At 37.1% G+C, this 15,399-nt stretch overlaps 1 protein-coding gene across 1 annotated transcript; it reads right to left on the reverse strand.

Moving 5' to 3' along the window:
* Positions 1 to 3,943: 3,943 nt before the first annotated feature.
* Positions 3,944 to 14,655, reverse strand: LOC103710128 (uncharacterized). Its single transcript, XM_008795745.6, has 3 exons — positions 14,144 to 14,655; positions 9,442 to 9,629; positions 3,944 to 4,670 (listed from the first exon to the last, which is right to left on the reverse strand). The coding sequence occupies exons 1-3, from the start codon at positions 14,505 to 14,507 to the stop codon at positions 4,149 to 4,151; spliced, it is 1,074 nt and encodes a 357-aa protein (XP_008793967.3). The 5' UTR covers positions 14,508 to 14,655; the 3' UTR covers positions 3,944 to 4,148.
* Between the last annotated feature and the right edge of the window lie 744 nt (positions 14,656 to 15,399).

Genomic DNA, 15,399 nt, shown 5'->3' on the forward strand with positions numbered 1-15,399 from the left:
TCAGGCCCTGCCGCCACGTCGCCTTACAGTGACACCGCATCTGAACCTGCGTTCTCGTTGAAAATATTACGATCGGCCATGGCTTCCTTATTACCTTCTCCCTGTTTTCTAAGAAAAAATCAAATATTTATATTCATTTATTTGTTGCATAGAGCACTCCGAGACTTATTGTTTTATGATTTTATTGCATATATTCATACTCGTAATATAGTAAAATATTTATTTTAGCAAAATATATATATATATATATTTATAAATGGCAGGCATGGCAACTGCTTTTGGAGTTATAAAGTTTGAGGAGAAGGATTAATTAGAGTGTATGGTCCTCTAATCTTTGCAAGATGACTCCCAATAGAGGTCAAATGCCATAAAGTTTTTCATGTCTCTTCATGACATCATTTATGTAATTAATGAAAAGCAAACGTCTTTGTCCTGTTTTAATTGCCAACATGTGATGACAATAATAATAGAAGGATCAGTGAATAGAGTGAACGAGTCCATGATTAAGAACTAGTTAGGGGAGAGAAGGGACAGGGGTTATGGTAGCCTGGGGACCTAAGTTTGGATGCAAGTGGATGGTACTTGCAAGAACAAAGATAGCCAATTGGGTTAGAAACCCTCCATATTAAAAAGAGAGAGATCTATTTCCATATTAAAAAAAAAACAAATTACTTAATACAAGACTTTATATTAAAGTACAATTTATGTATTTCATGTTTGGCAATTAGGATGACATTTCCATATTTGAAGGAGTTAATTTCTATGTTTTCTCCCAAACATATTGACAATTTTCTTAGAGTTACCAGAATTTTTTTGAATTATTTTTGATTTCTTTCTTAGCTTAATGATGTAATGCTTATTATTCATAATTGAACCAATATAGATCTATTTAATTGTTCTTAAATTATACATGGATTTTTATAATTTATTCATGACTAATTATAGAAATCTTTATGTTACAAACTAATAATACCGTATATTATTCTTTTAGTTTTGAAATAAATAATATACAAATATTTTAGACAGTTTATATTTTTTTACTTTTCTTATTTATTCAATCTTTGACTCTTTGAATACTCTCTGAATTTTGGATGAATTTGTTAGATTTTTCACAATTCTGAATTTTGTTTCCAACCAAATATTTTTCAAGCTCCTGACTAATAGCTATGCTCCTAAATGCTACTTTTGAATTATGCTTTCTACAAAAACATATCTCGGATGATATTATTGTAATCTTTTTCTTTCCAAAAGACGTACCCTTTTTCCTTTAAAATCTCAAAACAAATTTAGCAGAAAAAAAAAAGAAACAAAGAACAGGAGCAAACACCAAAAACATCCTATTCAATTTTCATGATTCATCTAACTAAAACAAGGTGTCATTTAGCATTATCCGGTTGTCACAAGTCATCTAATTAGTCTCATGTTGCAATCTTGTAATCTTTGCCACTGCAGTAATGCAACAAAACCTAGAAGTAATTCTGTCTCAGTAAAATTGGGTGGCTAAGCCTTCCCTGTCCTAAAAAAAAAAAACAAAAAAAAACCTAGAAGAAAGTAGTTTCTATATTTGACACCTTCCTTTACTACTACTACTATATTAGATTCCTCAAGGGTTAGGTCCCCAAAGGTTAGGTCTAAGAACCAAACTGGAGAATGAGAAAGGGTGGTCCATATTAAAAGAGAGAACTCTAAAAGGGTGGTCTGTTATTATCCATCAACGCATGTTATAATAGATCAAAGAAGAGAAGAAGAGATTGCACATAAAAGATCAAAGATAATATTAATCTAATAATCTTATAATATTTGTCATTTTGGTAGCTCAAAAAGTTTAGGCAAGGATTGATTTTTATGCTAGACTAAATCATCTTTGGATAGGGATTAAGGTCCCAGTTATTAGGTTTAGACGCTCAATTAGGGAATGAAAAGGGTGGTTCAGATTTAAAGATGGCTTAGAGCTCATGTTCATACCAACAAGCATGCCTCAAAACATTTAAGATTGTTGAGGTTGAAGGGAAGATTAAGAAGGTACAGTGTTGAAGGTATTAACTTGCTTCCAACTTAAATCTTTGATTGGATGTATTAGAGATCTGGATTCAAAACTTGCCTTTGTTAGGATTATGAAGATACTAAAAGTATTAAAAGAGGACTATCCAATTCTATAGGCCAAAATTATTTATAAACTACCATCTCACTTTAGTTCAGATGATACCACCTCTTATCACTTGGGCAAGAGGATGGAGATTCGATTTTAAGAGGTATCAACCCTTGCTTCGATCCTCAATTATTGGTCTTGGCTCAGTTCGCCTGGAGGCTTAGACTCCAACCTGAGTGATAAGGTGGGTCAGGAATAGCAGGTAGGGATTGGCCCCTCTCAATCTGAAAAAATGCCAAATAATTTCATTTTTTAAAAAAAGGAGCAACAATTAAGAAGAGAGAGAAGAAGAAGAATCTCAATCTGAAAAACATCAAATAAACTCAAAAAATAATAAAAAAAAGAGCAACTAAGAAAATGATGGTTAAGAAGAGTCAAGAAAATGTGTGCCTCAGCACAGAAGTATTGAGGATTGCTCTACCTGGCTTTTCTTTAATTGCTTGATTACTACTACTAAGTAGAGAATTTCAAAAAAGGCATATTCCTATAGAGAATGGGTTGTACCTTCGCATGAAAGAAGGATTCACCTTCCTTCCTTCAATTTGTGCAGGCGAGAAATGACCTACTTCAGAGTGCTTTGGGAGCTGTGCTGTGCGTGATCCAATGGTGGATTCATGCAAAGGAAGGTGAATCCTTCTTTTGCACGAAAGATCCAACCTGCGCCCACTCCTTGAAAGGGGTGTTGATGGGTCAAGGTTTGGTCAACTTCCATGCACCCAAGAGGCAGGTGGCCAAGCAGGATGGGACTAGGCTAGAACCCAAAGCATAAATGGGTTAATATTTGTGCATCTTCACATAGGGAAGCAGGCAGTGTCTCCAAATCCTCCGGAACTGCTGCTCTAAAACCTCGGAGACGGATTAATTTAGTGTGATGGTATTCCAATCTTTTTTTTCTTTTTTTTTTTTTTGCGAATGAAAAGAAGGGGAGGAGGGAAGTGGGAACCTTGCTACTTGTGGAATTAGATTTCCGAAGGAATTAGGACCCAAAGGACTAAGTTGTAGGTACCCGTTTGGGGAACGAGGGTGGCCCAACAGATAAAGTACTTGTATTCTTGCTTGCGAATGTGAAACCAAGCACATGGTCAGAGATTTTGTGGGTAGGAGGAGTGGTTAAAAGAGATTTTGTGGGTAGGAATGGTTTTCTTAAGTTGACCAAAAACTTACGACACGTTGCTTGTTTTGTTGCTTATGTTTCCAGTCTGAAATTTCACAGCCTGCTTGGCTTCCTCAATTACATTAAAATAGAATGACAAAGGCATATTACTGTTTCAAGTGTAGGGATAAGAGTCAAGTTCAATTAACTTTAGCAAGTAAAAGAAGCCAGAGAGGCGGCTTGAGATGGGACCAGGTCTGCTCCCAATGAAAAAATAGTTCATTATTGAAATGCCTTTTTCACTTCATTACCTACTATGATAGTTCTATAAAGCCATCAATAGTTCAAAGTTTTTGAGTTTTTTTTTCCCCATTAATATGAATTCTCAAGAAAAGATTAATAGGCAGTGGGCTACACAATGGGAAAGCATTTTCTCTAATACCCCTGATCCCAAATCTCGAGGATGGCAGGATTTAAATCCAAGTCTCTAACACAATCAAGAGATTTCCCATCCTCAATATAAATGATCTTATTGCAAATGTGTTAGTTGCAACATTCTTACCTTGGCGCCAGCTGATTTTAAACTAGCAGCAGAGGTCCTTCATAAACACTTGATGCCTGATGATTACTCAGGAATTAGATGATAGATCAAGTTCATTTTACAATAACATATTCAGAAATGGCAGATAGACAAACAATTACCATAAAAACATGGTTGATGCCAAATGGATATAAGCCCTTGTGATATTTTAGTTGCATCACAGTTTGATTTTAAATTGTAAAAGCACTTAAAAGGACACAATGACCTTATGAGAGCTTGTGAGCATGACTTGCATGGTTCAAATTGCTTGATTTAGAGATTAAGCAAAACATAAAAGACTGGCATATGATGATTTTAAAAAAAAATTACTTGATTTTGCCAACGGAAGGCCTCCCAACCACTTCAAAGTCAAAATCATCAACAGCATGCCAATCACTTGATTCCTCATCAAACAATATTCGAATGTGGGGCGTGCCATGGACTGCCTTGTCATAATCATCCCCTGGACTAGGTTTTCTCAATTGATCCCACTTGTAGGAGGAAGGAGGAGAATGGACTTGGCCTCCTTCAGCTAAGAGCTGATCCATGTATCTCTCCATCAGAACAACATTACCATCACCTGTCTCCCTAAATGAGAAATCTTCCTTTCTGGACTGTTTTCCACTATAAGTGGTATTGCCAACGTCGCCAGGTATCTCAGACCACTGACAAATGCTTTGCTGAGATGTAGTCTTGGTGATTGCTGAGGCCTCTTGAGCTTGATCATCCTCTAGTTGCTTGTTACCTCCACTCATTATTAAAGGAAAGCTCTCTGTCCCAAAGCTCAGGGACTGAGTATCCACACTATGCTGCATCTCCTCCACTTTTATACGCATAGAGTCCACAATCTGCATAGAGACTTATTACCAATAGGTAATCCAATTTCATGCCTCAACTGAAATAAAAAGGAGAGGTTTATTTGCTCAGAAGTCAGATTATTATAGCACCTAAAAAGACATCTTTCAGAAGTTTGGAGTATTATAAATTTACAACATTCACTAGGGGAAAAATCAAGTATATCAAACACCTTGTGAAGCAAATCTTGAAAGCTTCAAGTAAATATGGATATATTCCCACAACATTCCAAAATAAAGTAGTGGTGACATATCAAAAATAGGCAAATATTTTATGAAAAATTTCAGATGAAAAAAATGTATATAACCATTTGACAAGCCTGTTACCAAGACTGCCAATGCCCCAACCCCACCACTCTCTAGAAAGTTCTCTAAGAGTACAAAATATGGGCAGCTATTAAATGTCATTATTCTATCCATATTTAGTGAAACATGAAATTCCCTACCAGTTGAATGAAAACAAGAACAAACATAATACAGAATGTTTGTACACAAAAACTAAAATAGCTGATAACAGAAAGGATGCATGAAGAAAATTTATTTGCATATCTATGGTCCAGGTAGAGATGATCATACTAAGCTTCATCATGGCAAGAGTGTACAGAGATAAGGAGAAACCCAATACAAACCTCTCAGTTTTACTGCCTCTCAAAAGGCCAAATAAAGAGATGATCCCCAAAACCCCAGAATGGGTGAAAATATACATGTACAGACACCTCCAAAACCTGCAGTGGGTCTTGGGCCCGGGATGAATGCCTGAGGAGGGACACTATGCCTGTGCATCCTCTAGATACAAGACACAGCATAACAACCAGATTTATGGCTAGGAGGTAAAATCAATGTATTGCCTTCGTAGTCACTATAAAAGCCAAGGGCCAGACTACATAAGTGAAATAACTTCATGGATCTGCTATGGGAGCAAAAACCAGAATTAGTGATATGGAGGAGGGAACATATTAAATCCTTAAATAGATTTTTTTTCGTATGTCATTGACATTTCTTCAAATGGTTGAGAGTCTTGTATAATCTATTTTCATGTACCATATAGGAAGTTTAGCCAAAATCTTAATTCTGCTCAAAGTAAAGAGGAAAATTTAGAAAGCTAGGGGGAGGCGGTTACAAAGTTAGAACTCAGAAGAACACCCACTACCATCCTTAATGATTGATGGGATGAAAAAGTTGGAAAAGAAATAGATTTCTTTTGATAATAAAGAAGGCCTAGACACCGAGTAGCATTTTAGTGGTCTATTAGACCACAACCATCCACAATATATTCTTTCCTCTTAAATTCCTTACATCACCTTATAACATTTCATAATAGGCATACGGGACCACAAGATTCACAAAAGGCCATGATATACTCCTTCCTCTTAAATCAGTCATGTTGATTGGCTGTGCTGCATAAAAAAGTTAGTTGATAGGACCACAGCCGCCCTGCAAATATTGCATCTCAAATTTGCCATGTTCACCGCACATGCTGCACAATGCCACACTTGTTTTTCAACTCAAGCTTGGGAAAGTTATTGCGCCAAGATGTGCCTGTCAGAATGTCTAGTTGAAGCAGTGCCAGTCAGCTTGTGTTAGGTGCTTTTTTTCTCCCTTAACCCAGTTGGCCGAGCCATGTTCCTAGGATTAAAACATTATTGAGAATATTTTTGACACTCCAATTGTTGCGTATGTATGTTTTTTAACGTGGGCTGCAGACCCATTTAGAATTCAGGGTTAAGTCAAGTCCACTTGCATGAGTCGAAAAGAAACAAACCATACCAAAAATTGGTCCAACATGATGCGTGGTTGATGTATAATGTGCAAGGAATGAAGAAAATATTTTTCTTAAAGATAAGGCAACAAACTTTAAGTAAAGCATGCTCACATGTTTTATCATGATTATACATAGATTTCTTACTATTAATAGCATTTATAAGGCCACAAACTGCGCCAACCCACTATTCGTTCATCAGACATGAAGCATGCCAACTACCACAACTCATGGTTGCTCATCAGTTCTAGTTAATGGAGTAAAACTTCACTAGCCATGGCTCGTAGTAATTATGTCCAATGCATACTTCCTCCAGAAGCCTCTATACAATCTGTTGCCTTTCCACAAGCTAGTTTTAAATTTCTCTTTGTGCTTAGTCTATGTATCAGTTCAGCATTAAGAAATTTAAAAGGATTGTCCTTTAATTTATGTTGATACTTTGTAAAAAGAATAGAAAGAATCTCTGATAGTTCTACACATCATTCAAAAGAATTATCGCTCAAATTTATCTAGATTTCTTTGGAATTGGAATATCCTGAGTCAGGACTATGTCAGAGGTCGATGTGTTGAAGTTATCAGCTCATATGTTGGCATGCTTAAAACACGGTGTCAAAACTCAAAAAGGTAACTTGTGAGACTCTTTCACTGGTGTTTCCATATTGTCCTCAAGTTGGTAGAAGCATAATCAATTTTTTTCTTAAAATAGTTAACCACTTTACATCAAAATATAAAAGATTACAAGGCTATATGCTAATCTGAGAAAAAAGTTTAATGCCAGTGACTAGAAAACAGCATTAAATGAATTGCTTGGCAGGGCCTTAAGATGTTGAGACTGTCATGTGGTCTAGGAATTGAAAATCTCAGATCCTTCAATATGTGCAAAGAAGAAAAATTTAGGAATGAGAATGAGAATGTGCAAGAGATAGATAGATAATATATATATATATAGAGAGAGAGAGAGATGCAGTTCTGATATAGGTTTGCATGGAAAGCCCATTTATCAGGCATGCGAATGAACGGATGCAATATTTGAACCTGTTTCTCTGCACCAGCAAATCCAATGCCAGAAAAGGTCATTTGATAATCATGACTGCTGTAAACATATTTATATTTTCAGCTTGTGCTTTCCCCTTGTTCTTATTCTTTCACATCTGTTATCCTTCATTGAAGTTTTATCCAAGGTTTCAAAAAGCGGTCGCAGTATGTAGGCAATCAAAATACTGCATAATGCCTAAGAGTGGTATACGGACACTTAGGCAGGAACCTGTGCGGTTCATATTTAAAAAATATAATAAATAAATTCATAACTGATAAAATAATAGAAAATATAGAAATAGCTCAATAGAAATTCAACAAAAAAATAGAGTTGGAGGGCACATATCTAGGGCCTGTGTTTATGCAGGCCATTTGCACACCCACCATGTAACTTGCCTACATACAAAGGCAGCTTAGACCCTGTGAAGAGTGATCAGGAAGCTGCATACACATATGTGGCTGCATAGACCACTTTTTAAAGCTAGAACAATGGTTTATCTAGTATTATGATGTAGGACTAATTGAGAATGGCCTACAAGCATGGAAAGACCTGGAAATTTGAAAAACTAGGGTTTGGATCAATTGCTTTACTATTCTCCTAAGATGGCTGAAAAATATAAAATATGGATCCTGAGAACAAGTTTCTAAAGTAAACTTGTCAATTCATGATGGTTCAAAGTTGTCCTACAACAAAAGTTCAGGATATACATTTTATATTTCTACAATACAGAACAGGGATGGTATTGGAGAGATCAAGATAATACAATGCAGAACAAGAAGAGAAGAGAGGGGGGGGGGGGGGGGTGCGGGGTGGCATGTGCTAGAGAGGGATAGAGAAGGGCTGAACATAGCCAACATAAAAATCTCTTTAAAACAAATAATTCATTTATAACAATATTTGATCCAGCCTTGATGAGCGCCTTTACAGGCTGTTTATGACTTACACAAGTAAGTTAGCACTGTTTGAAACCAAGTAATCAATCTCTACAAAGACACTCAAAATCTTTCCTAAAATGCAAAATTCAGGATCTTGCAATACTCTATACAGAAAGACAATTAAAACAACAAAATATCAAAATTTTAATGACTTTATGACTTATCCAACCCAACTGATACCTAAAGTAGGATCCTTGCACACCGATCCTACTTATAACAAGACTTTACAACATACTTCAATATTACCTAAATAAAAGTTCCCAAAATACAGTAAAATCTAAACTAAACTATTTTTTTTTATTCGGCATCTATGTGCTGTAGCCATTTTGTATTTGGTTAGATATATTCATGTGAAGGTTCATAATTAGCTTGTTGAAGACTTGATCTCTACTGATGTAAGCACAGAAAATTCAAAGTGTAACTAATGCATCTTGGTACCAGAAATAAAGGTCTTATACTCTTATTCATGATAACTTATAATACACTAACAATATGTTAAATATAAATGTGGAAGAATGGAGGGAAGAAGAGACTTTTCGAAGAAAAATTAAAAGAAAGAAGACTTACAGACAATCATGAAAAGATGATGCATTAGAAAACAAAAAAAGATAAACTAATTCATATGCATGGAACATAATTTTATTGCAAAACATTCAATCAGCGAATTAGATAACAATGTGTTGCAAAATGGGAATACTTGTAGAGCATGATGTAAGCTCCAGCATATCTTCAATAAAGAAAAGTGACAAGGTTGTCGTTGACAGCTACAGATTTTCTGTTGTTTTTTGAAAGGAGTTAACAGGGGGACAAAATTACATCCCAAAAGTAAGCCGAAGATTCACTTAAGTTATGCTAGCTAGATCAAACAATCTACAAATAAACATATTACCACTAATAATACAACATGAATCATATGAAAAAACCTTGATTACGGACTCAAGAAGGAAGAAGCAAGATCGCTGAGAACTAACTAGTGGGGATAAAAGAACATTACGCAACTATATAGTATATTTATTGAACAATTTAAACTTGTACCTGCTGGGTCAATAAGTGCTCCGTGTCATACTTATTCAGCCTTGGATGCAACAGTGCAAAGTATATCTTCCAAAAACATTCCTCACTCATATGAGTTGGACAAAGGCTGATCCTAAGAGCTGTTAAACTTGGAACCAAGCGTTCAACAGTAGCTATATGCTCTCTTTGAGAATGAGACATATAAAAATCTGCAATAGCATAGATTAGAAGCATAAAGTCTCCATTTGCTTTTGTTCCATGTTATCATGTTGCTTAATGAGAAATCAGTTTGCAATATTAGTTGAAAGCTGCCTGCACAAACACAGGAATCTCAGTCCCTCTATCTATTCTGAACCATTATTTCCTTAAAAATATTTTTTGACATGTAATCTAGAATGCATTTGCACAAATTTAAAACTATCATAAACAAATCAGTCTTTTTAGTAAAAACAAGTTTTATAAACTGTTTACCAACACACATTACTCTGTACTTCAAGAAAAAAACACTAATCTGCAACCAACAATGATTTGATGAAACTTACTAAATGTACAGAACAAAACTGGAAAAAAAATGTTGTTGGTTAAGAGATCATGAATTTGCTGAAATTGCCTAATTCAAGGCCTCAAACTTTAGCATAAAGGATTCAAGAGCTCTGAAAGCAGCTTCGTCAGAAATTCATTGTGGTAGATGTTTCACAAGAATACTATGAAGGCTTGATGAAGCATAATTGTGATATCCTCATTTAGTCTTATGATCACATGGATTAGTTTCATCCATCTGTATGGATAGGAGCATGTAAAGATAGGTGGCATTTAGTAATGTGTACTTATTCAAGTCAAGGATGGAACACTCCTAAAAAAAGGATCAAGGATGGACTAAGGTATGGTTTCAAAAGCATCTCTAATTTGGGGTTTTTGTCACAAGAATTCATAGACTAACAATATCTATTTTGATTAAAAGCAAATTACGGTTTGCTAAGATCAATTTGACTAGGTGTCAGCATGAGTTGTCTTTTGTTGCCAAATTATTTCTGTTGGAGTTTTATGTGTTTACCATTACTTCCAAAAACTTCTTAAAATATTGCATAATTTATTGCTTAGTTTATTGTTATGAAAATTTAATTGGAGATTTTGTTCTCATAGGTTTTTAGGGAGTTAGGATCGAGGTTTGAAGACTTGGTACTAGACCCTATACCAGTAACTTACCAGTGTGGGACAGCTCGGTAAAATATGCCCTCGTACCAATGCATTGTACTCTCTTAAAGTTGGCACAACAACTTTATCATGTGCTGGTATAGGAGCATATCGAGCCCTCATGCCATATTGAGCTGGCACAGCGTGCCTTTTACCAAGTCGGCATGTTATGCCCCACTTCGAGTTGGCTCGGTATACCCTATACCAACTTCTAGGGCTTGGTATGTAAAACACTGTTAGGATTACATACCATAACTTCACAATTGACCAAAGGCAAAATTATAACAATAAATTTTATGTTTATCATGCTTTCCTTCAATATCCCTTATCCACATCCTTAGCCAAGAGAAAGTTAGTTTCCTTCAATATTACTTGTCTAGGCGAAGTATGTGTTTAGAGAAGTCAACGGGGCTACGAATTGGGTGGCCACCTCCTGTGGGCGGGGGATGGAGAGCTGCCTCGGGAGCTCCGTGATATTTTGTTTTTCGATTTTATTGGGTGCGTCCGTACACGAGTTGTATGAATCACCCAGTCTAGCAAACAAAAAAAAGAAGCAAGAGGAAGGAGCCTATGCTTGATTTTATAGAATTGCATCATTCATGATGAGAACTGGCAAGAGATAAGCAGATGGTCCATAGACTCTGATTGGTTGCTACCTAGCGATCACCTGTTGGCTAGCTGGAACCCCACTATCTTGGACTACTAAGTTCTCTGTAAGGCCAACCAAGCAAAGGTTGCCACCTTGTTACACTCAAAGTTTCTTCCTTCCATCTTTCAATTGTAAGTTCTAATTGATTGTTCAAAACCTCAAAAGGTAGGTCTTTACTCACTTCCACAAAATGTGTCCCCTTTAAGACTTACGTTATTGGCAAATCAATGAAAATATTGTAGATTAAGGCAAGCTTGAGTCACCATAAGTAAAAGTTATGCAAGACTTAAATTTGTTTATTAAGTTCAAGGGATGACACCAATGGAGACATTAAAAAGGAGAATAATGAAATAGGAGGCAATAATATGGCAGTATACGACTTTATAGATTTCAAGCATGACATTGTAGCTTTACAAGATCTATAAATGAATTTAAGTGCTCACCAACTAGACACTGCAAATTGGATTAATAAAGATACTGTCAGCTTACAACTAAAACCATCAAACTGAAAGAATGAAAGCACCAAAGGCCTGTTTTACTAGCAAATTAAATAACACTGTCAATTCTAGGTTACTAAGAGCGAGATATATGAAGAATGACATAAAACAAGCAGACTCAAAAGTTCCAAAGCAACCAACTCAAGCAAGAAGAAATGAAAGAATATATAGACCAATTATTCATGAGGCAGCTTGCTTCCCCAATTTAAGAAGAGAGAAAAATCTGGAGCAAGATGCACACGGTGAAGTCAAGCATGCGAGTGGCAGACAAACAATGTTGCAGTTTGGCTATAAGAGCTTGCATTAGTATAATTGAAAAACAGAAGATGAATGAGATCCACTAGCTGGATGATGAGTTTAGAATAGTACAAGAACTGCTAGAACCTGATAAACAAATTGTGAGGACACAAATGGTATACATATATCATATATGTTCAAGGGCATTCCTTAAATATATAGACATTTCCAATACCTTCCAAACCCATGTCAGCTTAAATCTATTTTTATTATAGACATAGGTTGTCCTTCCATGAGTTTTTTTAAGTTCTAACTAAATGGATGCATGACTGATAAATACAATTCGATTTCTAATATTTACTTCTTTTGTTTGTCTTAAAACATTAGATTCATACGGAGATTAAATTTGCATTATATATAGTAGCAATAGATGCAACTAGTGGAGGTCCCATGGTGACATGGTGAAAACCCTTCAATGGTTTAATTGGAAGTTCAAGTTATATATATTAACAATAGATGGAGCAGGAACTAATTGGTGCTACAGTGAATAGGACAAACTCAATCCAAGAAATACATGCTGTATAGATTTTTCATCATATCTGCAATAAATACCCGAAAGTTTGTCCTTGCATTAACTTTATGATATTGGACCTGTTCCTCCAATAACCAAGGATAAACAAACATTCTATCTGACAGGTTGGTAATGTTTTCCAGGCACATGACGCGTATCAATTTTCCAAGTGTAGAGAAGAGTCAGACAAGAGAACCTTCAAAAAATGGAGTTTTAAACATGTCTATATTGTATATAATGAATAATTTGTTAGAGCAATCTCTTGGTAATTCGGTAGAATCAACCAAATCTTTGCTAAATATTATGTTAGAGTGAAAAGCTTTTAGGTATGAATGCCAAACAATACATAATCATGATGATATCACGATTTGTTAATATGAAGCGTCAAAGAATGCGATGAAGTGGTCAGGTGTCAAAGTGTCCAAACACATCAAAAACCCAAAGGTCGAAGTGCCAAGGTAACACGATATGTTGGACTTCTATGGTAATACACTGAACAAAAATAGATAAGGTAAAACAAAAAGAAAATAAAGGATTTTTAAACATAAGCAAATTCAAGCATCAATGGGCCAAGATGAACATAAATCATATAGTGGAACTAGTAAAACACCTTATGCACTTGGTGAAGTCAAAACCAACGGTAGAGCTAAAGCCATGTGAGAAAGGAGGAGGGGTATCAACTCCCACCTGACATCATGAAATCCTTTTTACATATGAATAAGGAAGAGAGTTAGCCCCCAACCTCTTGTTGCTCGCTTGTTGCAACACCACCCTGCACCCAACCCCAGGTGCCTGCGCTCCCCTGCTAGTTTCTGACACAACCAACTCTTTCCTGCACCTCTTGGCATCTCAGGCCTGCCTTCTAGTCCCACACTCATGGCTCAAAAATTTTCAAAGAATTATATAATAGTAAAGAGGACTATGGTGTTTTTGCTTGAATTAAATATTATTTAATGCACGTGCTTATATTACATTTTGGGTTTCCATATATATAGCTCAAAGGATCCAACATTGGCAGCGACAATTCCACTTTTTTCTCACAATTTTAATATTATTGCAATTTTGCAATTTTGTTTTACAAGGTCTTATGTATCTTCTGTGATTTTTTGTGTTGAATTTGAGGATATTTTAAGTTGCAAAGCTGCTGCTTCGAAGTTGCACCTTTCTCTGCTTGTGCATGCAGGAACAGTTCGTGGAGAGTGTGTTGTATCTCGACAGTAGGTGATAAAGTTACCTTGTGCCTCATGAGAGGCTTGAGCTACTCAAAGGACAGAATCATAGACAAGCCTCAACTATTGAGGCCAGTTCTCAACCCTCTAAATTTATCTTATTACCAATTTTTTTCCAATCTATTTTAGATAAATCCCATAAAACCACCAGCATCAAGTCAAAATCTTTCAATGTATTCCACTTTCGAAGTCATATGGCAAAGTCATTAATTTGCCATCCTTCCAAAAATCTATCACGCAAAAAAAAAAAAAAATAAATTAACAAAAGCTAAAATTTTTCGACAATTCCACCATATCAAACTCGAAAGACGACTCTGACCAAAGCAACAAGAGCAATAGAAATTACCATCATCCACGGGCACCGGAAACTCCAGCCACGACTCGGGACCCTCCACGAGATGCACGATAAACTCCAGGACCTCCTCGGCTACCCCGCCGGCCCTCGATTCTGGCGGCGGCAGGGGGTTACTGAAGGCGGCCGCCGCCGCCGCCGTCGAGAGCCGCGACAGGCCGCTCCGGAGTCCCCCTCTGATCTCGGCGATATCAGAAAGGATTCCTCCGAGCGCGCGGGACGGGGGGCGGCGGGAGGGCGGGGGGGAGTCGGCGTGGGTGGGGGCGAGGACGAGCGGGGAGAGCAAGCAGGCGATGTCGAGAAGGTGGCGCGCGAGCTCGGAGAGGTCCGCCCTCACACCGCGGAAGCCTCGCTCCATGGCTAGGGTTTCGATGGTTTCAAGGAGGAGGATCGAGAGGAAGGAGGAGAAGAGAGGAGGAGGAGGAGGAGGAGGAGGCGTTCCATGCGGGGTCTGTTAGTAGTCGGGAGTCTGGTGCGGGAAGAGTTCGGACGTTAAAGCGGCTAATTAATTACATATAATAATTACTATAGAAAATATAAAGAATCGCTAATGAAGCCCCTACTACGTAATGTCAGCGACGCACCCTCTCCGTAGCGTGGGTCCCACATTTAACATGGCCCCACATATCAGAAGGAGCGGAATTTGGGTACCCAAAAGCGGGTTTCTTTATGTGTAGTTACAAAAGACGATACTTAATCCACTCACTTTATGAAAACCCGGCTTTAATACCCTGCTAGTGAGTGACATGTAGATCCCGCTAGCGTGGGCTCCACGAGGCCAGTGTTTGGGATTTCTGGTGGGTGTTTTCGGAATGGGTGTATCATTTGTTAAGTAGTAGCTCTTCCCACGGAGTGAGTCATGATTGAGTTTACGATGCTTTTTCGGAAGTCATCCTGGTCGTCTTGTTTCGGAGAAAGCCATACTAAAAGCTGCGCTGCGTAGTCCCTAAAGCTGCAAATGGGTTGGGTCCATTCAGTCCAACCCAACTCATCTAGAACTGATTCAATCTATTTTAAAAGACCTATAGAGTCAGGTCGGATTTTAAAATTGGACCCATTCTATCTTTCAGGTCAGATCTGAGTTTATTGAATTTAGATTCGACTCGATCCAACTCGATTCAACCCGATCCAATCTATTTGAAATTTGGATAATTTTGGATTTTCAATCCTACATCCCAATCCGATTCGAATATGTAAAATTATTTGGATACATGGTTGCAGCTCGCGAGGTGCAAATACAAGTTCTGAAG

Source organism: Phoenix dactylifera, chromosome 11 (assembly GCF_051530095.1).
Source record: "Phoenix dactylifera cultivar Ajwa chromosome 11, Ajwa_hap1_PhDact_Kaust_v1.1, whole genome shotgun sequence".
In the NCBI taxonomy this organism is placed as follows: Eukaryota; Viridiplantae; Streptophyta; class Magnoliopsida; order Arecales; family Arecaceae; genus Phoenix; species Phoenix dactylifera.